At 49.3% G+C, this 27,926-nt stretch overlaps 2 protein-coding genes across 7 annotated transcripts in view; both read left to right on the forward strand.

Moving 5' to 3' along the window:
* Positions 1-21,396, forward strand: part of KDM4A (lysine demethylase 4A) — a 46,054-nt gene extending 24,658 nt beyond the window's left edge. For 2 of the 3 annotated variants that reach the window (XM_015066813.3, XM_015066812.3), the window contains exons 12-22: positions 2,900-3,020; positions 7,930-8,111; positions 9,634-9,838; positions 10,321-10,397; positions 11,082-11,137; positions 12,776-12,884; positions 13,204-13,389; positions 16,836-17,006; positions 19,414-19,533; positions 19,816-19,908; positions 20,043-21,396. In XM_015066813.3, the coding sequence (XP_014922299.1) occupies positions 2,900-3,020; positions 7,930-8,111; positions 9,634-9,838; positions 10,321-10,397; positions 11,082-11,137; positions 12,776-12,884; positions 13,204-13,389; positions 16,836-17,006; positions 19,414-19,533; positions 19,816-19,908; positions 20,043-20,183 (1,461 nt within the window). In that variant the 3' untranslated portion in view covers positions 20,184-21,396. The other variant, XM_053212860.1, reaches the window with a different exon arrangement.
* Positions 21,397-23,702: 2,306 nt separating this feature from the next.
* ST3GAL3 (ST3 beta-galactoside alpha-2,3-sialyltransferase 3) overlaps positions 23,703-27,926 on the forward strand; it is a 198,573-nt gene continuing 194,349 nt past the window's right edge. For all 4 annotated transcript variants that reach the window (XM_027059410.2, XM_027059412.2, XM_027059411.2 and 1 more), the window contains exon 1: positions 23,703-23,838. The gene's annotated coding sequence lies outside the window, so the exon portion shown is untranslated. The remainder of the gene's footprint in view (positions 23,839-27,926) is intronic.

The following is a 27,926-nucleotide window of genomic DNA, read 5'->3' on the forward strand; positions in this document are numbered from 1 at the left end:
CTGTTTTCCAGAGTGGCTGCACTAGTTTGCATTCCCACCAACAGTGCAGTAGGGCTCCTTTTTCTCCGTATCCTTGCCAACATCTCTTGTTTCTTGTGTTGTTGATTTTAGCCATTCTGACAGGTGCGTCAGACATTTGACTGAGCCACCCAGGCAGCCCTTATTTTTTTTTTTATTTTAGAGCATGTGCGTGCAAGTTGGGGAGAGGGACAGAGGGAGAGAATCTCAAGCAGGTTCCACGCTCAGCATGGAGCCCAACATGGAGCCCCATGTGGGGCTCAATCCCACGATCCTAGAATCATGACTTGAGCCAGAATCAAGTGTTGGGGACATTCAACTGACTGAGCCACCTTGGCACCCTTGCCCCTTTTTAATTGAATTATTTGGTTTTTGGGTGTTGACTTGTAGAAGTTCTTTATATATTTTGGATACTAACGCTTTATCAGATATGTCATTTGCTGATATTTTCCCCCATTCCATAGATTGCCTTTTAGTTTTGTTGATTTTTTTTTTCCTTTCCTGTGCAGAAGTCTTTTATTTTTATGTAGTCCCCAAATTTACTTTTGCTTTTGTTCCCCTTGCCTCAGGAGACCTATCTAGGAAAAAGTTGCTATAACCGATGTCAGAGAAATTACTCTCTGTGCTACTTTGTGGGATTTTTATGGTTTTAGGTCTCACATTTAGATTTTTAGTCCACCTTAAATTTGCTTTTGTGTATGGTATAAGAAGGTGGTCCAGTTTTATTCTTCTACATGTTGCTGTCCAGTTTTCCCAACACCATTTGTTGAAGAGATCATCTTTCTCCCATTGGATATTCTTTCCTGCTTTGTTGAAGATTAATGGACTATACAGTTGTGGTTTTATTTCTGGATTTTCCATTCCATTGATCTATGTCTATTTTTGTGCTATTACCATACTGTTTTGATTACTGTGGCTTCGTAATGTAACTTGAAATCTAGGATTGTGATGCCTCCAGGTTTCTTTTTTTTTTTTAACGTTTATTTATTCATTGTGAGTGAGAGAGCACGTGAGCATGCAGAGCCCAACACAAGGCTTGATTCCCCAAACTGAGATCATGACCTGAGCCAAAACCAAGAGCTGGAAGCTCAACCAACTGAACCACCCAGGCATCCCTGCCTTTTTTTTTTTTTTTTTTTAATGTTTATTTTTGAGAGAGCATGTGCTCTTGAGCTTGAGCTTGTGCTCAAGGGAGGGGCAGAGAGAGAGAGAGAGAGAGAGAGAGAGGGAGATAGGATCTGAAGTTTGCTCCTCCCTGACAGAGAGCCTGATGCAGAGCTCAAACTCACCAACCGTGAGATCATGACCTAAGCAAAGATCATGACTTAACCCACTGAGCCACCCAGGCGTCCCCTGCTTTTCTTTTCCAAGATTGCTTTGCCTATTCGAGGTTTTTTTGTGGGTTCATACGAATTTTAGGATTTTTCTAGTTCTATGAAATATGCTGTTGGTATTTTGATAGGAATTGCATTAAATGTGTAGATTGCTTTGGATAGTGTAGACATTTTAATAATTGTTCTTCCAGTTCATGAGCATTGGAATGTCTGTCTTCATTTCTTTAATCATTGGAATGTCTTCAGTTTCTTTCATCACTATTTTCTAGTTTCCAGAATACAGTTTTTCATCTCCTTGGTTAGGTTTATTCCTACGTATCTTACTATTTTTGGTGCAGTTGTAAATGGGATTGTTTTCTTAATTTCTCTTTCTATTGCTTCATTATTGGTGTATAGAAATGCAACAGATTTCTGTACGTTGATGTATCTGTGACCTTACTGAATTCGTTTATTAGTTCTAGCAGTTTCTTGGTGGAGTCTTTTGGGTTTTCTATATAGAGTGTCATGTCATCTGAAAATAGTGAGAGTTTAACTTCTTCCTTACTGATATGGATGCCTTGTATTCCTTTTTCTTGTCTGAGTGCTGTGACTAGGAGTTCCAGTTCTATGTTGAATGAAGTGGAAGTGGACATCCCTATCTTGTTCCTGATCTTAGGGGAAAGGCTCTCAGTTTTTCTCCATTGAGTATGATGTTTGCTGTGGGTTTTTCATATAATGCCTTTATTATGTTGAAGTATGTTCCCTATAAACTTACTGTTTTGGGAGTTGTTATCATGAATGTGTGTTGTACTTTGTCAAATTCTTTATCTGAGAGTATGACAAGTTTCAAATACACTGGAAAGAAACTCTCATGGTATTATTACTGATTCAGTCTTGTACATCTTAAACCTAATTGCATTTGCTCTGATATTATGTAAACACAGCATTAATTTTGTCAACTTTTGCTTTTGTAGCTACGTTAGGGTTTTAGATGCACACTCTGTCCTGTCTGCTGAGGAAACTAACTCAAGAATGAATAGTGTCAGAGCTGAGGGCCTGACAGCACATAAGGAGAAGCTGGCCTATTTTACTTTAATGGGTCAGCTGTTCCTCACCCCTTTGGATGTCCTCTAGCTTTCAAGTCCAATGGCCCGGCTGCCTGGCTCTTTGTAACAGGTGCTGCTGGCCTTCTGGTCCAAGAGGAGGGGCACCTGGTTTTTCTGGGGCTCTCAGAGACATAATCTCATGACAGTGAGCTCAAGGGAGGGGCGTGACTCTCCTGTAGAGTGTGTTTATTTTTGGTACATTTGTTTCAGGCTGCTTCTGAGAACAGGACCTACGCTTCCTAGGCACAAATTTTGTCCTAAAATTTTTACATAATCCTAGTTTAAATTAGTGTGGATGGTATTGTCATTTTGGCTTTTCCTAAGACAGGTGTTTTCTGGGTTTGGTTTTATATTTATGTCTCTATGCCTGTCTTTTCCCTTGGCTTTCATTGTAAGACTAACTTCTGCTATGACCCAAAGTGGAGGCAAGACCAATTTGATTTCCTCTTCTGGTTTGCCCAGGTGGCCGATGAATACATGTTTTCCCTGGAGGAGAATAAGAAGTCCAAGGGCCGTCGTCAGCCCTTAAGCAAGCTCCCACGCCATCACCCGCTTGTGTTGCAGGATTGCGTCAGTGATGATGGTAAGTGTTTTCTCTCTTAACCAGGAAGGGGAACGTGACTCACCCCATTAGGACTTGCTCTGACAGGACATCAGCAGGCAGGGCTGAGCGCCAGGGGTGGGCCTGTGGCTTAGTTCTCCCAGATGCTCCACAAAGAGGGCAGGATCTCATTTGTTACTTACTTCATAGTCAGATTTCTTTATGTCTGTGTGTCTTGGAATATGCCTAATACAGGATGATCACATGTAGGTTCTTCTCTTTCTTTACTAGGAGGTACAGGCTGATTTTTCTGGATAGCATTTCTTTCAATGATACCAAGCCCAATGCTGAATGTGTAGCTACAAAGATAACTAAGATATGTCCATGCCCCCCAAAAGCTCACAAGGTAGTGGGGCAAACTGACAGGTAAACAGATCTAAAGAAAGGAGATGTTAATCTAGGGAGGGGGAGCTGGAGGATAGATTGAGAGGAAGCAGCTCAAAGGGCCAGGACAAGGTGTGGGGCAGGCAGGAGTGAGGTGGGGGGAGGCTAAAGAGGGAGTGCCTTTTTCTAGCGGGCCTTCAGGAGCTTTTGACGTGTTTTAAGTGGCCAGATTTACATTAGAAGTGACTGCATATTGAGAGTGGCTTTGAGGGCAACAGATGGGCTTTTGCCATGGTCTCTGAGAGCTAGGGGAGGGTCTGAAGCAGGATGATGGTGGTTGGGGTTGGGGAGGGATGTAGTGAAGGTGTTGGGAGGATAAAGCCAGCTGGATTTGGGGTTGGTTGTAGACCTGTGAGCTTGGTAGGGACTGGAGAAGCCTGGGTTCAGTGCCTCCCTGACTTCTGGTTGTGGTTGGGTTTGGAAACCTATGTTCAGTGTCTGTGGAGGATGTAAACTTGAGGCTGAGCAGAGGTGGTGTTTGGTAATGTTATTGGGGTACATGAGGCCACTGGTGGAGAAACATAGAGGAGGGTGAGCAGAGGTGGTATTTGATACCTTTTTAAAAAATTTATTGGGGCGCCTGGGTGGCTCAGTCAGGTAAGCGTCCGACTTCAGCTCAGGTCACGATCTCGCAGTCTGAGTTCGAGCCCCGCGTCGGGCTCTGGGCTGACGGCTCGGAGCCTGGAGCTTGCTTCCGATTCTGTGTCTCCCTCTCTCTCTGCCCATCCCCCGTTCATGCTCTGTCTCTCTCTGTCCCAAAAATAAATAAACGTTAAAAAAAAAAAATTTATTAAAGGGGCGCCTGGGTGGCTCACTCAGTTGAGTGTCTGACTTCGGCTCAGGTCATGATCTCGGTTTGTGAGTCAGAGCCCTGCATTGGGTTCTCAGCTGTCAGCGAGGATTCTGCTTGGGATCCTCTGTCCCTCTCACTGCCTCTCCCCTGCTCACATACGCTCTCAAAAATTAATAAACATTAAAAAATAATTAGAAATTTTTATTTCAGTGCAGTTGACACTCTATTAATGTTACTTCCAGGTATACAACTTAGTGATTCGGCAACTTTGCCTTTCCCTGTGCTCCCCATGAGGGTCGCTGCCATCTGTTCACTATCTTTACCTTGAGCACACGCGGCCACTCTGGAGAGGGCAGAGACTGGGGTGGGAAGACAGGAAGAGGAGCCTGTGAAGGAGACAGGGGGGAGTGGACAGTGGTGTGGAGCAGAACCGGGAACTGTGTGTGTTGCTGGCGCTCAGGGAGTTGCTGCCATCAGCGCAGTGAGATCAGGAACGTGAGCATGGGTGAGTCTCTGGCAGGTCCCTTGTCACTCTTCACTGGTGCCTGGGCCCTTCCTGCCCTGTCCTTCCTGACACCAGTGGCTGTGTGGGAAGATCCAGAGTTACACCAGCCTCTTTGCTCCATAGGTGAGCCCCACGTTCCCTTTCTGATCTGATGCCGGTGCCCATCTCTACTGTTTTCCTTGGTAGAAGGATCGTGATACACTGGGTGAGGAAAGTCTCTTGAGATCAAAATCTCTTGAGTTCAATGTAGGCCAGACCTTGAGTTCAGAGTCTTAGGAAGTCCTCTTCCTCTGGCCCACGTGGGGCTTGGGTTCTCTGGGTAGCAACAGCCTGGCTTCAGGATTTACCCCTGCAACCCCCCCACCCCCGAAGCCTCTAAATATAGGTTGTACAAAATTGGAAAAGCAAACAAAGTTATAAAGAGGACAATAAAATTACCCTGCAAAGGTGACCACTTGCACGTCTTCATGTGTTAATCTTCTGACTTTTCTAGTCAGTCATTAGAGTATATCCGCGTATATGTTTTTATGATAGTGTAATTGAGATCATAAAATACAGCCGCCCAACTTTTTATGATAAATTTCCATTGTGGAAAGCACTGTGCACGCCTCCTGTATCCGACAGCTGCCATGTTGCCGTGGGCACTGTCTCCACAGGCATTGATGAACTTGCTGTACACGCACTTGCTGTCTCATCTGAGAGCGAGCTGGAGCCCTCCAGTCACTCGAAGTGCACCGTGACGTGCTTTGCTCAGGATTCTCCTATACAGATACTTTTACCACACCTAGGAAAATAAGCAGTGTTTTGTAATATTGTCTTATCTTCAGTCCATGTTCATTTTTCCCTGCTTATCCCAAAAGTATGTTTTATAGCTTTTTTTCCTTTAAACCTGTAAACCAAACCAGAGTCATCCATTTCAAAGTTTTGTTTCTTTAGTTTCTTTTAGTCAAGCATGCACACCCTGCACCCACCTCCCCCGCGCCCGCCCCCCCCCCCCCCCCCCCGCTGCCATCAAATTGTTTTTCAGTTGAGGCATAAAATACTTGGTAAAATGAACACATCTTACCTGTTACGTCTCCATGATGTCTTATGTATGTAAACTGTAAAATTCCTGCGGTTTTCACTTAGCATGGTGAACATTTTTCCTCATCATTACAGTGTTCACAAGTGAAGTGATTTTGGGCCACCTATGGTTTTGAAAACAGCAGACATCACTGTATTAATCTTCTTTTTCTGATTGGGTACCTGTTGCTTTTTCTTCTAGTCTGTGTCGGTCACTCTTGTTCTGGTTAGGATAACGAAAATAGCCGCTTTGGTTTGGCACCGTTGCTCTTGCTGGACCTGGCTGTGGCTTATAGAGGTTGATTTTAATTGTCTGCAGTGGCCTCCCTACGTTACGGTACGCTTCACTCAGGTCCCACATGAGGCAGCTGCCAGGTCTCATTCGGTTAAACAGGACTATGAAGGCAGAGTAGGTAACTGTTTATCTGCACTGAGCTGCAGTTGCCAGAAATGAACAAATAAATAAGCATGTCGTGGAGTGTTGCATGGGCTGCTCTGCCTGAGTCTCTAGGGCTTCCTCAAAACAGTTCTGTCTTGGTCAAAGCAAGACCATTTGAGGGGTTGTAGCTGGGGCCTCCTGACGGTCACACATAGCTAGATGCCAGGCGTGGGGTGCCTAATGTGGTGGAGCTGGCGTGGAGCTGCTCTGTCAGGTGCTCCAAATCCATACATGGACTGCTTTGGGGACTCAGTTGTCAAAGAAGAACATCCCAGATGTAACTTCTTATATTTCTGTCACTTGGGGGAGGATTTGGAGAAAAGCTCTGGATTTGTTTATTTTGATATGTGTTGCTCCTTCTATCAAGGATTGCCTTCATTCACCCATAATCCTCGAGTTAATGTGTTTTGCTACCTCCTTGACCCTGTTTCCATTGGGATTGATTGGGCTGTGCCCTTCCGATTGAGGGGGGACCTGGAAAGTGTGTACCTTTGTTGCCTCCATCTTGTTTTGTGAGTGTAGGTTTTTGTTTCCATTCAGCAGTGTGTCCCTTTCTTCCAGGAAGATGGCAGCCAGAGGGGATTTTCCTTCCTCAGCAGTGCTGAGGCCGGATGAATCCTATGCTTTGCTGTTTGGAGTAACGAATAGATAGAAATTTGTCATCTAGACCAGAGGTCTGCAGAGGCGCTATACCTTCTGTCACATATCCCACTGTCTTTCTCTGAGTGCTATAAAAATGTAAAAACAGGGCCACCTGGGTGGCTCAGTTGGTTAAGCGTCCGACTTTGTCTCGGGTCACGATCTCGAGGTTCGTGAGTTCAAGTCCTACACTGGGCTCTCTGCTGTCAGCACCTCTGCTTCAAATCCTCTGTTCCCGTCTCTCGGCCCCTCCCCTGCTTGTTCTGTCTCTCTCAAAATAAATAAAGTTAAAAAAAATGTAAAAAAATTTTTTTTGTTTTTACATTTTTAAAAGCTCCCCAAGTGGATTGCATTTGGCCTGCAGGCCGTTGTGTGCTAGGCCTTGGTCTAGACTCAAGGTGTTCCATCCTTTGGCTGGGAAAGAGGGTTTGTCTTGGACACACTCTGCCTTTCTCTGAGACAGAGCCAGGATGGTTGGGGATCCCTGTCCAGAAAGGCAGATATCCCACTGGCCTTTCCAGAGGGAGCTAGAAAGTTCTGCCTAAGGCACATGATGTAAAAATTATTAAGCTTGCTATTTCCTTGTGTGTGTGTGTGTGTGTGTGTGTGTGTGTGTGTGTGTGTGTTTCCCCTTGTTTCCCTTCAGTGTAACTAAAGACAAAACTCTTAAATAAGGACTCAATATGCTGACATATTGGAGGCAGCAAGTAACATGGTTTCTGGCAAGACCCCGTTGTACTGTGCTGCCCTTGGGCACAAGGGTTGAATGCTGGCAGTTGTTAGGGGAGAGGAGAGTGGGCTGAACTCCTGGGGCAAGAAGAGGGACTTCTTCCTGGCAAGAAGTCTGAATTCCTGCCAGAGAGGGGGCTACGGACAGGACTGTGCAGTTTCATCCAAGTACTGAAGGAGTCTATTGGAAATTGCTTCTGCCCTTTGCCTTTATGATCTGTAGGATCTTGGCTTTAGGCCAAACCTGAGACCAAAAGTCTGGGCTGAGCTCATCTGCTTTCTAGGCAGAGCTACAGATGTGTGGCACTGGTACCGACTCATGTTCTGCTTCCTGCTTTAGAGTCCTCTGAACAGCCGACCCCCGAGGAGGAGGCTGAGGAGACAGAGGCCTGGGCTAAGCCCCTGAGCCAACTATGGCAGAACCGACCCCCGAACTTTGAGGCCGAGAAGGAATTCAATGAGACCATGGCCCAGCAGGCCCCTCACTGCGCTGTCTGTATGATCTTTCAGACTTACCATCAGGTAAGTCCACTTCGTCCTTTGTTTACCTAGGACCTGCAGTCCAGAGGGAGGTGGGGTTTAGTTGTGGGTACATAGCTTGTCACTGGTCATCTTGGGAAAGGTGCGTTCTTCTGGTGTTCAGTGCCCCATCTGAGTGCTGGCCAGGCTACTCTGGCCAGGCAGATAATCTAGCAATGGGGCTTTTCACTTGACAGTGGTTTGCAGAAGAGCTGGAGTGTGGCTTAGCCTTGACTTGGTGGGTTTCCCTGCACCCTGTGGCACTCACATTGTTTGCAGAGGAATCTTGCTCTTTTGTTATTATTCTAGGCAGTGATGATTCCTTCCAGGTGGTTTTTCCTCCTGGCCAGTATGGAGCACTGTGCCTTTCTTTAGGACAGTCTGCCAGATTCTCCAGTGTTGTGTCTTCCTTTCTCATTGCCACCGTGGGTACTGGCAGTACCCAGAAGGAAGTAGGGGAGGGACCGCGGGAGGAAGTGGTGGGGGAAGCACTGGAGCTGAGCTTGTCTGTGCCCCTCCCCCTCCTGGGGCACTTGATGGTAGTCTTCGGGTTCAGCTCTGGAAGGTCGGGAATGCATCTACAGGGGCACGTGCCGGGTGAGCAGCTGAGGTTCACCTGGGACCTGCACAGGGCGGCATGTGGATAACCAGTCCTCTGTTGGTTAAGGTGGCATGGCTACACTGAGCTGGCACAGCCACAGATTCACGCCTGCCAAAGAATGGAACCTCAGGCCAACATACTTTGGATTAGCAGCTCAGTACTTCTTTCCACTGACGAAAAAGCAAAACTGAAGTGTGTGTACCCTTGGCCTGCGAGACAAGTGAACGGACTGGGTGCACTGTCAGCAGGTCCACTGAGAGGGCCCCAGGGTTTCAGGAGGGGCACATGCTTAGGGGTGACATGTTTTGGGCCCTGTCCTTGAAATGGTGGTGATGGTGCCATCCATAGACAGAGCCAGCAAATATTTGCAGTCAGGGTGTTTGCCAAGGGAAGTATGTGGATGTTCTTTCTGGCATTCTTTCTGGAGGGACCCGAGCCAGGAATCACAGGTGGGGCTCCAGCCGTGTGGCAGTGCTGCTGCTCAGGTCATGTGCTGCCATGGGGCCCAGGAGGGATTCCGTGCTGGTCCATTAGGAGCACCTGCTCTGGGTCCTCTCCCTGGGTACAGGCCACCGTGCAGTGCAGCGCATAAGGGAGCCCACAAGAGCAGCCTCGCTAACGTCTCAGTGCATTTTATTACCACTTGGTTTGGGAAGATGGAAATCCCAGTTGCCTCTTACCTTGCTCCCTTTCCTTAGTTGTCCCCAGGGTCCTTTGTTTGATGCCTCTGTGAGAAATTGAATTGGAGTCATTAGAGGAAACTTCAATTAGCAGCTCTGGGATAATGGCTGTGCACCCGAGAGCCTTAGCCACAGAGTCATACCAGGAAGAGAGGCGGCTTTCTGCTGACAGAGCAGGTGGAAGCGGAGACACAGGCGCATGTTCACGGGATTCTGGGAATTCTGCACTGCTGTCTCTCCTTAGGTGGAGTTTGGAGGCCTTAGTCAGAGCTGTGGAAACGCTCCAGATTTAGCCCCCCAGAAGCAGAGGACCAAGCCATTGATTCCTGAAATGTGTTTCACCTCGACTGGCTGCAGCACAGACATCAACCTTTCTACCCCTTACCTTGAGGAGGACGGCACCAGCCTTCTAGTTTCCTGCAAGAAGTGCAGTGTCCGGGTCCACGCCAGTGAGTGCCTCAGCTTTTGTCTGCGTCTTGACCCAGAGGGCCTGAGCCTTCTCACTGCAAGTCTCGCCCCGTGTTGGCCTCCCTCCAGCCTCCCAGTGGCGCCCCCAGGTCCCGAGTGCAAAGATTGCTCTTGTGTTCTTGGGGAGTTTGCTGCTGATGGAGTTGGGAGTTTCACTGACTTTGGGTGCGTCCTTGTACGGTCAACCTTGTGCTGTTCTCTGGGCTGTAGATGCCAGGAGGGGATTAGTAGTCCCTGCTGCTCCCTAGGTGTTTGTACCAGTGGACCTACAGGCTCTGACTTTTCGAGACCTTGGGCCATAGTGTATGGGTGAATCCTGGGGGACCCTGACCCTAGAATTCAGGGGTTTTCCCGTAAGACTTGGTCGCAGCCTTCAGACTCATGGTATGTGAAAAAGAGTCACAGGTCTGCATTCTGACTCTGGCCTCTGGGTTTAATCTGCTCATCTTGGTGTCCTTGTTAGGTTGCTATGGAGTACCCCCTGCAAAGGCTTCTGAAGACTGGATGTGTTCTCGGTGTTCCGCCAATGCCCTGGAGGAGGTGAGTATGTCCACAGTGTTGCTGTCTTCCCCCTGAGACTCGGGATTCACTCAGGGCCAGGCTTTTTCATGTGGACTTTCTGTCCCCAGCAGTCTGTACAGAGCCTGGTACACAGTGATGTTAAAGAGTGCATACTGTCAGAATAAATCTCCCCAGACGGTGTGGTTGCTGCCCAGCTGTGGCAGGGCATGAATGGAGTCTGGAAGCTGTGTTTGCTACATTGTGTCCAGACTAAGCAGAGGTCCTCCTGTGGACAAGATATAACCCCCTTTAAAGAATGCATTGGGTTTGGCCATCAGAATGGGGTTCAGGTGGTTCATTTTGTAGCTTTGTCTTCATCACTCCCTGCCCCGGAACCTAGCAGTACCCCACATACAAGGCAGAGTCCTGTAACGCTTCCAGTTTGAGCAGAGTATCACTGGTTACAGTTGATAACAGTAACGGCAAAGAGGATTATGTTAAGTCAAGTGGAATACGTGGTGTACTTTAGCCCCGGGTGGTCTCCCTGTCTTCCTGTAGGGGAGTCCTGCTTACATGGGCTGCGTAGGCGAGGCCCCACCTGCTGATAAGCCACTTTCTTATGTGGAGGCTCCAGTTATCCAAAGGAGGCCAAGGAGAGAGCAGATTGGATGTTAATGACTTGGTGGTAACCACCCTTCCTTCCTCCCCCTCCCTTCTTGGCAGGACTGCTGTTTGTGCTCATTACGAGGGGGAGCCCTCCAGAGAGCCAATGATGACAGGTGAGTTTCTGAGCAGTGTTCTGGAGCAGCGTGCAGAGGCACCAAGATGGCAGTGGCTATTCATCAGAGTGGCTGATGAGGGTTTGGGAAGCACGTTGTTGGAGGTGCAATAGCATCTCCAAGACTAATTTTAAAAACGAGATGCCAAGGGGAGCCAAGCAGCCCTACACCTTTCCAACTCCACCTTCCTCTCCGAGGCAGGGGTATCAGTGATGTCTTCCTTGCAGGGGAGCTAAGACAGACTCACAAGGGTGTGGAGATCCTGTACAGGAGATGCAGAGGCTCAGGGCCTGTTGCAAGGACTGTTACCTTGTTGCAGCCAGGCTGGTGCAGAGGTGGCCGTGGCTGTGGGCTCGTGAGCATGCACCCTCTGGCTCAGACCTGGCGTCTGAGCGAGCGTGTGTGTCCTTGGGGAGGAGAGTGGGACTTGGAGAGCTCAGCCTCACCCACCTGCTGTGGAGTCAAGTCTACAGAAGTATGGGCATAGCAGCCGTCAGGTTGCTTTTTGTACCTGGTCTTTGCTTACTTGTTCTGAGGTAGAAATGTGAGGTGAATGAGGTTTTTGCCCTGGAAAACCTGGCTGTCTAGGAGATAACACAGCAGGCAGCCAGTGGTGAATATCCTGCTTCCGGCTAAGGTCCTGTGGGGATCGGAGCCTCCTGCAGCACGAGAACCCCCTTCAGGCTGTTCCACATAGACAGCTCTTCTGATTGCTGCTTCCAACCTTTAAAGGTACTTGCTGCCACGACTTGAGGTGATCGTGTCCCTCACAGTTGGGAGGGAGCGCTGTTAAAAGTTCTTCCTTACTTGCAGTGGAAAGGGCTCTGCTTGAGCCTCCCACCGTAACCGCACAATCCCAGTTCTGCCCTGTGGGGCCACGCCAGACAGATCTGTTCCCACTTGCATAGGGGCCCTGCCAGCACCGCAGACGGCTTCCGTGTGGGCCCCGCGCTGTCTGTCGTAGGTTTTCACCTGGCCTCACATTAAGAACTTTCAGCATCTTAATTGTTCTCTTCGTGGTGCGTGTCAGTTTCTGAAAATGCCCGGAACTTTAATTCTCTGAGGATATCCATTGAGTAGACCTGTCAGAGCAAGTGGGGCTTGGGCCAGACCTTAACAAATGAGTGTGCAGTGGATGAAGGGAGCAGAGGCAGAGGTCATCTCAGCCCAAGGGAAAGGTTGGGAGGAGGCCTAGAAGGTAGAGCTGTGGCTACGGGCAGACGGGGCACAGATGGAGACATCTGAGGAAGCACCCAGCTTCTGCGGTAAAAGAGGACTGTATAGGACTCTCTGATTTGCTCCTTCTCCCTGAAACCTGCCCCACTCCATTAGTTCTGGTTCCGCTTATTTTGCAACAGATTGTGAATGAGTTAGCGGTGTACGAAGTGCAACCCTGTGCTAACCCAGGGCGGTGTGGTGGGGGCCCATTTTCATACTTGGTATGGAGACACCTCTGTTTCCTTCCTTGCTGGGTCCTGGGACCTTGCAGGTAGGTGGAAGTAAGTGGCCGTGTTGGACTGGGGAGGAAGGAGGAAGCACTATCAGCAGGCCCACCCACTCTTGAATCGTTACATTTGGTGAGGAGGCCACAGGACCTTGGAGGCAGAGGTGACTGAGGTACACGTTGCCTTTTGGCAGGTGGGTCCACGTCTCGTGTGCTGTGGCAATTTTGGAAGCAAGGTTTGTCAACATTGCTGAAAGAAGTCCGGTGGACGTGAGCAAAATACCCCTGCCCCGCTTCAAACTGGTAAGGAAGAGGAGATGGGCTTGGAGACACTGCATCTTTGTCCTATTCTAAGTCTCTGAGTGGAGGAGAACATAACGTGCCCCATGTGGCCCAGTGGTCATCTGTTACCCTTGGGTTAGGTCAGGGCTTATGAGCCACTGAATGTTAAAAGAGGACACGTGTCCTCAGATAAGAGGTTAAAAGAGGTGTGTGTACCCTCTTGTTTGGGGAAGAAGGTTGGCTTTTGCCCGTTGGACTCTGTGCGTTTAGGCAGGGGAGCAGTGGAGGACACCACACCGTTAGTTCCTGGAATCACTGGCTTGCTTCCCCTGTGTCCTAGAAATGTGTCTTCTGTAAGAAGCGGAGGAAAAGAGCCGCCGGCTGCTGTGTGCAGTGCTCCCATGGCCGCTGTCCAACTGCCTTCCACGTGAGCTGCGCCCAGGCTGCCGGAGTGATGATGCAGCCGGACGACTGGCCTTTCGTCGTCTTCATTACCTGCTTTCGGCACAAGATTCCGAATTTGGAGGTGAGGGAAGGTGCCGTTCTAGAATCCTCTTGACTGTTTCTGGGATCATTTTCTCTGCCTGTGTCAACACGTATTTTCTGCAGCTTTACCCTTTATGGAGAGTGCTAATAGGTAGGGATTCAGAGGTGGCTGGCCCCCGTCCATCTCTGCTGCCTGCCTTGTGCTTCCTAATCCACCGGCACCAAACGGCTTGTGGTTGATTCCTTGTGATTATGTTTACCTGTTTGCCTCTCCTTGAGGGGTCCTGTTATTAATATGAGTGTCCCTGTCACCTACCACCGTGTCTGGGGCAGAGCAGAAGCTATGCAGATACTGCGAATGGACGGAGAGAGCTCGGAACAGTTAACCATTAACTACCGTACAGTAGGGATTTTTGTGCTTCTCTAAATAGTGGAGCTTGGAGAACATTACATGTCAAGTTATGAAAGGGTTTGGGTGGAAGGTGGCATTTGGTGTGGGCACCTGGGTGGCTCAGTTGGTTAGGTATCCGACTTCAGCTCAGGTCATGATGTCATGGTTTTTGTGAGTTCGGGTCCCACGTCGGGCTCTGTGCTGACAGCTCAGAGCCTGGAGCCTGCTTTGGATTCTGTGTTTCCCTCTCTCTGTCCCTTTCCCGCTTGCATTCTGTCTGTCTGCCTGTCTGTCTGTCTGTCTGTCAAAAATAAATAAATATTGAAGTGGGACTTAAACAGTAAGTAGGAATTATGAGAGGGAGGGTGTTCAAGCCTTCAGAAGTAGAATGAGGGGCACTTGGGTGGCTCAGTTGGCTCAGTTGCTTAAGTGTCCAACTCTTGATTTCAGCCCAAGTCATGATCTCCTAGTTCATGAGATCGAGCCCTGCATTGGGCTCCCAAGCTGACAGCACAGAGCCTGCTTGGGATTCTCTTTCCCTGTCTCTCTGCCCCTCCCCCATTCGCACACACAAACTCTTTCTCTCAAGCTAAATTAAAAAAAAAAGCTGAACAAACAAGTCTCAGGAGAATGAACATGGAAGATGTTCTGGGAATATGGCAGGGGTGATACTCAAAAGACAAATGGCAGCCGACACTGAAGGCCCTGGACTGCCCTACTCAGGAGTTTGATCCCTCTTCCACTAAATGAGGAGAACTTCTCAAAAATTTGGATTTTGAACCATATTTTGAAACACTTAATTCTGGTGGTGGATTCAGGGGCTCAAAGAATAAGAATTTGAGGCAGGGAGACTGGTTGGGCTGGGAGCGAAGTGAGGTCTGGAGTGGGAACACGTAGCCAGAGCTCTGGGGTCACATCTTACGTGGGATCCTACGATGGGTGGGATCGACAGGGTCTGTTGACCATCCTGGAGAGATTAGTGGGGAAGGGGTGAAGGAATGTGAAGTTAAGATGGCTCAGGTGGCTCTCCTGGAAGATGGAGAGGATGAGAATGTGATGCTATTAACTGTGACCAGAACTGATTCAGAGCAGGGCAGGTTTCCAGGGGAAAGGGGGAGAGGTGAAAAAGAGGATGACCTTGAGGTCATTGCTGGAGCATTCTGATGGAGCTACCAGGAAACAGCTGCTGTAACGATGAGGGTGAAGATTTGGATCTTCCCTGCATTTAATAGGGTAGTTCACTCCAGTTGCCATTAGAAACTGGACTCTGGAGATTCCTAATGTAAGGAGCAGATGGCAGAGGACGAGCCAGTGAAAGCAGCTGAGAAAGGGCAGACAGAAGCCAGTGGAGGGGATCAGGAAGCTGTGTGCTCTGGGGCAGGCAGGTCTGGTATGATGCTTGTTGGTGCCCCATACTGAGGAGTTGTCGGGGGGTCTTCTGGTCAGAAACCAGACTGTAGTTGGGGAAGTTAGAGGCTACTAGAAGAGACCGTGATGAAGATTTGTCAGCAGTGCAGGGAAATATGGTAGTGAAGGGCACAGTGGAGTACCAGTCTGGAGGAGCAAACGTGTCACTACCATCTGGGGTCATGGAAAAGGCCTTGTTGGCCAGTTGGCTTCTCCTTTTCCATAGAGATGTTACACTGGGCATGAGAGGTGGTCAGGTGGGTTAGGAGCTCAGGAAGGGGGAAGATAGTCATTGTGAGGAAGAAACTCTGGAGGGGTGGTGGGTGAGGTAGTGCTGAGCCCAGAGGGCTCAGGGAAGCAGGAGTTTTGTTATGGAGCCAGGATGGTGGTTTGGGGACTGTCATTAACATTGCACATCCTTAAATTGGCACCCATGGACTGCTGATGCTTTGAGAAAATGGGGTACTATGTAGTATTATTTTCACTAATCATTCTGTAGTTTTTTAATTTTTTAAAGTTTATTTTGAGAGAGAGTGAGTGAGCAGGGGAGGGCCAGAGAGAGAGAGAGAGAGAAAGAGAGAGAGAGGAGACAATCCCAAGCAGGCTCCACACTGTCAGCACAGAGCCTGACATGGGGCTTGAACTCATGAACCATGAGATCATGACCTGAGCCGAAACCAAGAGTTAGATGCTTAACCAACTGAGCCCCCCATGTGTCCTCGCTAATCATTCTTTAAATATCTATTGAGCATCTCTTACATGTCAGTCCCAACTTTAGGTGCTGGAAATATAAGTGAACAAGACAAAACAGTGCCTGTCCTCTTGCTGCATGTAGTTGAAAGACCTACAGAAATGCATAAGTAGAGTATCTCAGATGGGAGAAGGGTGGTGGATAAAAATGTAGCAGGATAAGGGGAATGGAAGAGGTATAATAAGGAACAGCGTCAGTAGGTTGACATTTGGTTGTGAGGGGCCAGTGAGTGTGCAGAGGGCTGGGGAGTAGCATTTCAGGTAGAGGGAACAGCAGGGCAATGGCTCTGAGGAGGGAACGTGTTTGGCACACGTGCTCCGGGAACAGCAAGGAGGCCAGCATGGCTGGAGCGCAGTGCTTGGGGAACTTGGTGGGGAGTGGTTGGATACAGTGTTACCAGATGCTCTGTGATGCCATTTCCATCAAGGGCAAATTCAGAATGACGGGGTGATGTGAGGGTTGGCATGGCCCTTGTAATGGGAGCCCCTTGTCACATGCATCTGCGGATGTCCAGGGAACTAGTGCTGAGATCTGCGTAGAGCATTGTCTGGGGCCCTGGGCTCAGATCTCCTGTTGAGTGTCTCCCTGGATGTCTTTCTAAGCTGTGTGCATTAGTAGATGCTATTTGGTCAGTTCCCGGCAACAGTAGGGAAGTTAACACAAGAGTATTTTTTGGGAGACAGTATGGTGTAAGGCCCAGTTGTGGAATGGGAACTAGGGAGGTGCTACATTTATGGAGGAAAATAGGACACTGGTTTCTGGTAGTGTCCCTGCTGAGGTGTGGATATATGGAAAAGACCTGGTTCAGCTCCCATCCCCTTCTTTTTATTTTTCCAGTCCCATTCTTCCTGGTAAAGGGCAACCAGTTGATCTTGGTCCCCATTTTCCAGTCCTGGCAACTCCATGTGGGAGTAACCCAAGCCTCTGTTTTTTCCAGCGTGCCAAGGGGGCCTTGCAGAGCATCACCGCAGGCCAGAAGGTCATTAGCAAGCACAAGAACGGGCGCTTCTACCAGTGTGAGGTGGTCAGGCTCACCACCGAGACCTTCTATGAAGTCAACTTTGACGATGGCTCCTTCAGTGACAATCTCTATCCTGAGGACATAGTGGTAATGTCTGCAAGGAGCTTCCTGGGCAGGTGGGATGGGGGTGTTTGTAGGTCTGGCTGTGGGCCAGCCCGCCATTTCTAGCCAGGTCTTCAGGCCCATTAGTTCCCTGAACAGAAAGAACCATTTGTGCTGGTCTTTCCTTGCAAAGAAAATTGTGTGCTGCTAGGCTGCCCTGCTTCCTCTCTAGAAGCTTCTTGGAATCTGTGTTTTCTGCAACACCGTGAAACATGCTTATATTTCAGTCTAAGCTACACTTGAAGGTGTTCTTATGCAGTGGAAGAGCCCGGCATTGGAAACCAACCACTGTGCCAATACTAGCTCCATTGCCTAGTAGCTGTGTGATATTGGAAGAATTAATCCAACTCTCTTTCCCATCATGCCCCCTTAGTAGATGTGTGGTCCTTTACAGTTGAAGGGGCTAAGCAGAAACTGCTTGGAGACCTCCCTGGCCTCCTTATGTTATTGACACCTGACACACTGGAGGCTCTGCCTGGACCCACTTCTAGGTTTCCTGGCTCAGTATTCAGGACTTAGTTCGAATTTCCCTTACCCGCACAGCCTTTTCACTTGTGAGCTTAAGCACCACGGCAGTGGGATGAAGCCACTTCTTCCTTTGACAAACCAGGTATTTCCCACTTTTATACTTCATTAGCAGCTTAGTTGCTAGAAGCACATTCATTACTTACAAGGTAGACTTAAGTCATAGTAAAGATCATATTAACAGTATTTGTGGCAGTGGAATAGCTATAATTTACTAGGCTTTTCTAGTACACAAGGCCCTGTGCTAAGTGCTTCAGGTCAGGTGTGTCTGTCACTTCTCATACCAGTTCTGAGAAGCAAGTGGTGTTATCTCTGACTTACAGATCAATGACCTCAGCACTCTTAAGTTACTGAGGACTGTGGGTTATGTCTATCAATGTTTACTCTGTTAGAAATTAAAATAGAGATTAATTGATTTGAAATAGTCTGGGTTTTTAAAAATGAAAAACAACTATTTTAAAACAAAATCTTGGTGGGAAGAATGCCATTTTCCTGCAAATCTCTATGTCATGTGTTCATTCAGTCCGTTGTGATAGATTGTTTTGGTTAAAGTCTATGAAGAAAATTCAACCTCACACAGTTGTGTGCTAATTGGAAAGGGGAGGAGTCTTTTAATAGCCTTTCATACCGTTGTGATTATTTAATACTACACCAAAACTCAACGAGTAGTAGTTTCTTAAAAGTTAGTTGCAGGGTGGAATCTGAAAGCAGGTCAATGAGCTTTGTACACTCTGTTACATTAAAATCCACTGGTCTGTCTTGCACTGAGACTAGATCTTCACCTCTGCCAAATTTTGCAACCTCATACATTGGTTATTTAGAAAATACTCGTACGTTGGGCTACGCAGATCTTCCAAATGTTAAATTTTATTATACAGTATCAAAAAACACATTTATTAGTGTCACCATTCTTAGAAATTATCTTTAAATTTGGCAAAGCTTCAAGCCAATTTTGGTGATTACTACATTTCTGAAGTTCTAATTTTTCCAAAAGCTTAAGTTTTATCCTCGGCAGTACTGTCTGATATTTTCCGTAAAGTGACAGGCTTGTTCATTCATTTCCAAGATGTCTGCCAGTACCCATGTCTGAGTAACTATAGTTTGTTTATGTCAGGCATTTTTTCAAATAAAGCTGGTGCTCCATGAACAAAGCAGCTACACAACAATTAAGTTACACAGTGCTTTTCCTCAAGATAACCATCCTACCTCAGCATGCAGCAAAGCGCCCTTTTGAGTACTCACACGTGTTCTCAAGGACTGGGGTTTGACAGAATTAATACATTTTTCTGCTTTGTTGAGAGATATTGTCATGTGAGACTGGGTATTTTTCTTTTTTCTTTTTACCCTAAATTATGAGCGCACAGTGATACAGGATGTAGTAACAACTAATAATGCTTGGAACCCCTGCCCTGTGTTAAGATAAGAGCAGTTTTGCCTGTAACAGATTTTATACCATCACTGCCAAGGTCAGCACAGTGAATGAGGCTAATGTTTTCATAGTACTCTGAAATTCTTGTTCTAGTATTTCTTCGGGGTAGAGCTCTGTCCCCTGTTCTTTGGAGGGACAGTTGAAGGAACACAAGGACGATTCTTGATCTTGGCACTGTGTTTATGAAGTTCACTCGAAGTTTATTCTGGCTCTTCTTTTATGTCCCCTGAAAGCAGCAAGGGCAGAGATCTGGGGCCAGCTTATGACTTAGCAGGCAGGTAGGTCTTTAACCATTGTGTCTTCTAGCTCGGAGAGAGCCTGCCTTGCTTGGGTGTCTGGGCAGGAATCTGCCCTGGTTCATTCTTCCCTGAGTAGGTGGTGGTCACCCCTGTGCTCAGGGGGCCTTCCTCTCATCCTTCTCCCTTACTGTTCCCTCAGAGCCAGGACTGCCTCCAGTTGGGTCCTCCTGCTGAGGGAGAAGTGGTCCAAGTCAGATGGACAGATGGCCAAGTCTATGGAGCCAAATTCGTGGCATCCCATCCTATCCAGATGTACCAGGTAGCCAAACGTGTTTGTTGGGCTCTGGGGGAGTTCTTGATTAATTCAGTGCTTCCTCTTAGAAGCAAGCCTTTGCTCTTGGAAGAGCTCAGGGGTCAGTAACAACCTTTTTAGAGCTAGGGGCTGCCCTGTGTTCAGTCTGCCGGGGGTGGCTTCGAATTTGGCAGTCCTTACTTCAGTGTTCTGGATCCTTCCTGTGACAGCAGAAAGTTGCCATTGTGCTTTGGGGACCAGGGAGAGAGTCAGGGATGTCTTAGCCAAAGGCCTCTGTTTGCTTGGTAGGTGGAGTTCGAGGACGGCTCACAGCTTGTGGTTAAGAGAGATGACGTGTACACGCTGGATGAAGAGCTTCCCAAGAGAGTCAAGTCTAGACTGGTGAGTGTGTTTTCTGTGTGCCCTTGTTCCAGGTCTGGGAGGGAGGGAATGAGGCAAGGGTGTATCACTTTGTTTTTCCCTTCCGGGTGGTTGGCCACAAAGTGCTCTCATCTGGCTTGCTTATTCTTCTATAGTCAGTAGCCTCAGACATGCGCTTCAATGAGATTTTCACGGAGAAAGAGGTTAAACAGGAAAAGAAACGGCAACGAGTGATCAACTCAAGATACCGGGAAGATTACATCGAGCCTGCACTATACCGAGCCATCATGGAATAGGTGCTTCCAGGGGCCGAGAGGTGCCCAGCCATCAAGGCGAGAGCACTCTGGGGTTCCACAGCACAGCAGACACTTGGAACTCTGAAGTCTCTGAAAGTGAAGTTGTAAAATGAAAAGGAATGGAATAACCGACCCCATCGTCTTCTCACGCCCCTACCCGCCACCCCCCCCTCGCATTCCGCTGTAGTGAAAGGACAAGCCTTTCTTGGACATGTGGCAGCAGCCGCCTATCACCCAGCTGAAGGGCTGAGCACTGAAATGCTGTGGCTGCACTGGCCCCAGTCTCCAGTGGGGTTGACTGTGCTGGCCGGGCTGGTTGCCCTGTTCCTGGCCTAGGACTTAGCTTCCTAACAATCACCTGCACCGACTAGGCAGAGGTGCTGGTGCTTACTCCCTCTCCCCTTTTGTATTTATGTGTGCGCGCGTATATGTGTGTGTGTGTGTGTATGCGCGTGCGCGCGCGTGTGTGTACGTGTGCGCACATGTATGTTTGGTTTGGACCAGCTTCTGCCAGCCCCTGGCCTTTACTTTCTTCCTTGCCTGTCCAGGGCAAACAAAATGTGAAATTCTGCCCTCAGCTGAGTGGAGTAAAGGCTCCTGGGGGTTGGCTGGAGATGAGTGTGGCATCTATCTGTCCCTGGAACAGCCTCAAGGAAGTGCTGGCAAAGCTGCAGTATTGAGATGTTAAGGAGTTAATGCCACCTCTTTGTCCTGTCTTGAAGGAGCAGGTAGGGGCAGTGTGGGTTTGTGCCCATATCATTCTAGGCACAGAGCCCCTGTGGCACAGTATTAGAGGGTGTGGGTGGGGAACACCCTGAAGGGGGGATCTTAATGATGGAAGCAGGCAGAGCCTGGTGGGTGATTTTGTCAACAGAAAATTTGCAATCATGCAGGGGCTGGGAGGGTTAAGATGAACTGGGGCCACTGGAGACCAGGGGCAGGTTTAGGTATGCCCCTGGTCTGGGGGTGGGAGGGAGCTGATTTGGGGGTGGGGGAGGGACTGGAGGGCAACACTGAAGGGGTTAAACAGGTTTTGCTCCTCATGAATTTGTTTGCCTGGGATTGGAGGGCTTCACACCTATACCCTGTGTATACAAGAATCAGATTTATAATACTTCCCTGTTTTTTGTTACGTATGAACGCTATAAACCAAATTATTTTGAAAACTGGTGCATCACCTTGTCCTTAGCAATAAAATGTGTTGAGCAGAGGATTGGCTGTGTCTGCCCCAAGGAGCCTGAGTGGCCCAGGGTCAGGCTGGGGGTGTATTTAGTTAATAGGGCTGGACACTTTAAGAAGGGCTGAAGAAGGGCTGGACACTTTAAGAAAACTTGGGCGGGATCTAGGAAGCTGTCCTAAAGCGATGGGCTCCGGTCCTGTGGCTCTGAGTTAGGACAAGCAAGGTGGGACATGGGGGGCAGAGGCACCTGTGGCTATGAGCACTTTGTTTTGCTTCCTTTGCCTTAGGTATGGGAAAGAGATGGGCATAGAGGACCAGACCACTTCCACAAACTGGGTTTGAGCTCTCACTCCTGCAGCGCTTGATTATTATATTCATGGAGCTAGTCTAATTTCATGCAAGCATCCGTGTTCTGTACAAATTGTGGAGCCAGCTTGAAAGGAAGGAGTGTATTTTAGGTGCTTTAAGAGCAAGAGACTCGGCTCCTAGTGGGATCCAGAGGGGTCTTGAAGCTGCTCTGAGCTGTCTGTAGTTGCTGAGAAGCTTCCCTGGAGAAAGATCGGTCCCTTTGCCTGGTGGGTTTCTGGGGTCCAGGTGGATGAGGATAGAGCAGCAGCAGGGCAGGGAGGTGCCAGTGACTAGGTGCAGGGTGTGGGCACAGTAGAGCTGCTCCAGCTGGCCCTTGGATGGCCTGGCCCTTTCCAGGCGCCGGAGAGGCTTGGGTCAGCTCAGTAGCTCTCAATGCTTCTTTGTGTCCTGGGGCTTAGGAGGTGGATGCTACCTCGTGTCTGATTGTGGGGGAAGGCAGGAACAGGAGGTTTCAAAGACACTTTTCTATGCCAACTCCTTCCTGGGCCCAAGAAAAGGAAGTTGACTTTTTTTGTCCAGCATCCAAGAATTCATTTGAGAGACCAGGCGGAGCCAGGCCTTAATGAGTTGTTTGATCCCTCAGAGCACACATCTTTGAAGGGAAGGAACACTTCCCTAGACTTGGCAGGGTCCCAGGCCTTGCTACCTCTCACTGACCCCACCATCCCCATCCCTGCTGAATGACCTGGTCTAACCCCAGAAGAATTCTTAGCAGCTGTTTTTCTAGAAATTTTGCACTTTGAATTTTAGTTTAAGTAATAACTCTGGGGAAACCCGAAGTTTAAAGAGTTGCTCAAGTCCCACAGAGCAGGCTGTTGTATTTTTCAGATTTTAAGTGATCTCTACAGCCCATGGGGGTTAGGGGGGCTCGAACTCATGACCCCGAGATCAAGAGCTGCATGCTCTTATGACTGAGCCAGCCAGGGACTCCAGGCTCCTTGGTTTTCTTCCTCACTGCCTGCCAGTGCAGTCAGGCCCAGGACTTAGAGGGCACACTCCAGGGAAGCGTTTTAGGCAGGTTAACCAGAACCCTTTTTGTCAGGGCAAACTGCTCTCTTTTCCTAAGGTAGGATCCCTGGGTGGGCAGCCAAGGATCGCAGCCCGACAGTATCTTCTCCCTTCCGTCAATCCCACTGGAGGTCCTACGTTTCAAATTGTGCCCCAGATGGATGCCGGTGCTCTGCTGCGGGAAGGAGGGGTAGGGGGTGGAAGAGAGCTGGGACCTCGGGAGCTGCAAAGGGTAGACGGGGCGAGTGGTCCGGTGCCCGAACTAAAACCCTTCCTGCCAGACTCTGAAATGGGCAATAGCGAATAGCAGCCAGCGAATCCTGCCCCCACCCCACCCACCCTTTACCCCACAGGATCCGTAGAGGTCTCCAAGCCTTGGGCCTCCGAGAGCCCACTGGAGGCGCTCAGCTGGTCTCCGGGAGGCAGCTGCGCCCTCGGCGTGGAATGACGGTGACCGCCCAGCACTCTGCGCCCGGGAGGCCCCCGGCCCACCGTGCCGCACGGCGAGAAAGGCTCCCGAGGGGCTGGGTCATCCCCGCGGGCTTCAGGTGTCCGCACGAACGGGCGCCCTCCGGGCGTGATGCTGGGGGGGAGAAGGATGTCTCCAGGCGGCGGACGTGCTCCGAGGAGCCAAGGCGAGGTGTTCGCGTCGACCAGCAGGCCGGGCCCGCTCGGCCCCGCACCACCCGCAGCCCGGGTCCCCGCCGCGGGCGGGGTGGGCGGGTCGGGAAAGTGGGGGTGCCCGTGCCTATTGGGCCTCCGCGAGCTTGCGCTCGCCCGCTGCCCGCAGCGCAGCTCTGCATTGGTCAGCCCGGCGCCCCGCCCGGCTCCCGCGCCCCGATTGGCCGCGGATGTGCCCGACCCCCGGCGAGGGCGCTGAGGCGGAGAGCGGGATTGGTGGTCCCGCCGTCCCCGGGTCGCGGCCGCGCGCTCCGCCCGCCGCTGCGTCCCCACTATGGCGGCGCCCAGGCAGCCCACCGCGTCGTGGGCGCCCGCCGGGGTCCCCCGCGGCTGCCGCCGCCGCCTGCGCCCTCGCCTCCGCCTTCCCGCCCGCGCCGGGCCGGGCGCCGCCTCCCCCCTGCCTCCCTCTCCGCTGCGGTAAGAGCCAGTCGCGCGCGCGTCGGGGCGCGGCAGCCACCGCGGCTAACGGTGTCCGCGCCACCCCTTTCCTCCCCTCCCCTCCCCTCCCTTCCCCCGCCGCCCCGGGTCCCGGCGGGGCGCGCGGAGCCCGCCCGCCTGCTCGCGCTGGGGAAGAAGGGACGGTCGGGACACACGGCCTAGCTGTCCTCGAGTACCGAAGTCCGGTTCGGACTGGGGACTCCGGCCCGGAGCCCGGCGACCTCGGCCGGGAAGGGGCCGCCAGGCCTCCGGGGAGGACGGCTGGACCCGGGCCGAGCGGTGTGAGGTCACCTGCGTGCGGGACCCCGCCGCGCTGCGCACCTTGGTGCAGAGCAAGGACGGGCAGGCGGGCCTCGGCTGTGGGAAGGGGAAAGAAAAGTGCAGGGAGAGCTTGAGCGGGAATCTGCAGCGTACTGGTAGCGGCTGTCCTTGCTTACCGCTTTCCTAGCAGCCAGACGTCCTGGAAACCCGGTCAGTTTGATCGGCATAGTACGCCGCCTCCTCTCCTGCTTCCTTTCCCTCTCACACTTTTCTTTCCCCCATTGTTAACTCGCCGGTCTTGCTTGCAAGAGGAAATAATCTTCGTGATGATAGCAGGTTTGGTTAGGATGGTGTCCTACGAATATTTTGGATTCGTTTTTACAACTGCTCATTTTTAGGATTCCGCAATAAACTTGATTTCTGTTTGTGTTTCCCTCACATGCCAGGGAGGAGTGAAACGTGTTGAGCTATAAAGCATAGTCGTTAATTGAGAGAGAGAGAGAGAGACCAATGGAGACAGCTGTTATTTTGTAAAATCTAGGAACTTTTTTTTGTGGATCTAGTTTGCGCTGTCTATACTATATAGCTGGTTGAACGTGAGGGTACAACGAAACACTTACTAGGTTCCCAAAAGTGAAATAGTCCGCATGGGAAATTAGGTTATTTATTTCTGAGTCAGAATCACCTTGGAGTGATGATCATTGAACTGCTTGGTATGCCTTCAAGTCAAAAGGATTAAAAGGAAGCTGGCAGAAAAGTTTATGACCAAATGGTGTTTTCAGATCTCTTAAGGCAATAAACAGCTCTTAAGATTTAAGGATGCTTAACTCAAGGACATTTTGAAGTATTAGGTGCTGAAGCTGCCTATTTTGCATGTCTATATAATCGTGATTTACTGAAAATAAGTTATTAAAGAGGAAATAAGATGTGCATGTTCTTAATTGGCTTTGGGTTATCACTAGAGTGTCTAATGAATGCATATTGTGCACGAGGTCATTGGACTGTGGGGAACTCAAGACCTGTAATGAAAGAGACTTGTTCTGACCAGGCCCGTGAGATAGTTGTGGGAATAAAGGACACACAGGAAACTGATAACTCATGATGTTGCCTCTGGAATTCCTAGACAGTAGGTATGGAAATCGGGAAAAGGAGAAACCCATGTGTTTGAGGAAGGTTTTACAGGGAAGGTGAGGCTTGACTTGAGCCATGAATGGGTAAGCCTGGGAGGGGGGTAGGGGATGAAGAGGAAGAAGTGAAGAAAGGAGAAAGTGAGGACGGTCTGGGGTGGGGGGTGGGGGGCAGGGGAGAACCCAAAGTGCTCAAGGGTGATTCCAGGGCGTTCCTATCAGGGAAAAGTAGGAGATAAATTTGTACAAAAAAGGGAGGTGTAGTGTCAGATTGAGAAGTAACTTTGTCCCAGGAGAGCAAAGGATTAAACTAGTAGTAGCATTTACTTCAGGTGAAGCTGGAGCTAGCATTTAGAAAAATACATGGTAGCACTTTATTTGTTCTTGTCACTTTTGTGATTAATCTCCGCAGTGTGGATGGACAGTCCTCGTAGCTACCCAGGATCTGCCCCTCGAGACTCCCTCTTGCCTTTCTAGACTCTCCTCCCCTCGTGTTCACTTGGGTGCCAGGCCTTGCTAACATATTGCCACGCTGTTTTTGCTTCTTTCCATTTCTACTGTCATCACACTTATTTGGGGTCATTGATACCATTCTCTTGAGTTGTTGCAGACATCCCCCAACATTTTCTTTTCTTTCTTCCCATCTATGCTGTGTACTGCCATCACCTCCAGACATCTCACTTCCCCAGTCAAGACTTTGAATGGTTCCCTCCTGTCCGTTGAATTAGGCACAGACCCGCCTGGCAAAGACACTCCGGGTGAACCAATTTCTTGTCATTCCCTTAGATTTTATTAAGTTTTCCAGGTCAGTAGAAGTATTTGCTCTTTGTGCTTTGCTGTTTGTGCTCCATATCTTTGCTTGTGTTGCTTTTTCTATCTTAAATGACCCCCTTGAATCTCTAATTGTTGGTTCTTACCCGTGTTTCAGGGCCATGTGATATGGAACTTCCTTTGTGAAACTTCTCTGTACTTTTCTTCCCATCTACATGGGACTTATCTCTCCTTTAAACCATTGTAACGCTGGCGTCTGCCTTTTTGGCACAGTCGTCAACATAAGACTGCAACTTTTTCGAGACATAGACTATCTTCGTCATCTAGCATGGTATTTTGTACATAGTAGGTACTTGACAGGTGTGTTTTATATTGCACATAACCTGGAACAGAGATGGATGCAAAGAAAGTAACTTATGTGAGAGAATTCCTTACTACGCGATCTGACGTATTGATCTGATGTATTGATCTGGATAACTTGGATTAGACTGCATAACAAAAGCCCATTAAGACTTAAGTGGCTTAATAGAACAAAAGTTGATTTTTCGTTCATGCACAGGGAACCCTGCTCCTCACAGTCACTCAGGGACCCAGACTGATGGAAACTCCATCTGAACATAGTGTTTTCCATGATCACTTCGATTGAGTGAAAGATGGTGGTTAAGGGGCACTGATTTTGTTTTTTTAAGTTTGTTTATTTTGAGAGAGAGAGGATCCCAAGCAGGTTCTGTGCTGTCAGGGCAGAGCATGAAATGGGGCTCGATCTCACGAACTGTGAGATCGTGACCTGAGCCAAAACCTAGTCAGATGCTTGACTGACTGAGCCACCCAGGCACCCCAAGGGGCACTGATTTTTATTTTTATTTTTAAAGTTTACTTATTTATTTTGAGAGAAAGAGCGTGCAAGCAGGAGAAGGGCAGAGAGAGAGAGAGAGAGGGAGGGAGAATCCCAAGCAGGCTCTGTGCTGTCAACGCAGAGCCAGACGCAGGGCCCAAACCCACAAACTGTGAGATCATGAGCTGAGTTGAAATCAAGAGTCGGACGCTTAGCCAGCTGGGCCACCCAGGCACCCCAAGGGGCACTGATTTTTGAAGTCTCGGTCCCAAATGGCATGTGTCACTTTCGGTCACATTTCATGGACTGAGGCAAGTCACGTGGCCACACCTGACTTTAAAGAAGAGCGGGAAATCGCAGTTAGCATGTGCCTGGGAAGCAAAGAGTTGGACATAATTGGTGGACGGCACGAAGGACCGCTACATCATTTATGACTATCACAGCCCCTAGAAGATTGGAAGTAGCAAAATCAGCTGGCCCGGTAGAGACCAGCACATTGACAGTAGCAAGAAATGGTCGCTTTAACTTGGCATGAGATGAAGGTGAATTGGGAAGCTGGAACTCCGTAACAGGCACTGTACCTGCCCACAGGCCAGGGCTGCTGGTACAGGGTATACCCTAACCACAGAGCAGTCATGCCTAAGGGCATCACAGTTTTACAGTGCCCTCAGTAATGAACACCTGAATGGTCCAAAAATAGTTAAGTTATATTCAAGTTGTTTAGCCAGAAAGAGTGGAAGTAACTTGAGGTACATTATTGCTTGCTGAACTAAGAAGGACTCTTAGTTTCACGTTGGTTTAATTGGGTTTACTTGAGGCCATCAAACTTGGGTATTTGGCGAGGGGATTTCACTTTTGGTAAAGAAGAGAAGCAGAGAGCAGTTGGAGCTGTGGCTCAGAAGACAGGATCTGGGTTGAAATCTTGTCTCTGCCACTAATTGTCTAACATTGAGCAAGCATCTTATTCTTGAGCCCGAGATTCCCCATCAGTAAAATGCGCAGGGTGTTCTCAGTGCATAGGGTGAATAAAAAAGGTTCGTTTATGGCAAGTGCTTTGCGCAGTACCTCGTTCA

The sequence above is a fragment of the Acinonyx jubatus genome, chromosome C1 (assembly GCF_027475565.1).
Source record: "Acinonyx jubatus isolate Ajub_Pintada_27869175 chromosome C1, VMU_Ajub_asm_v1.0, whole genome shotgun sequence".
Taxonomy (NCBI): Eukaryota; Metazoa; Chordata; class Mammalia; order Carnivora; family Felidae; genus Acinonyx; species Acinonyx jubatus.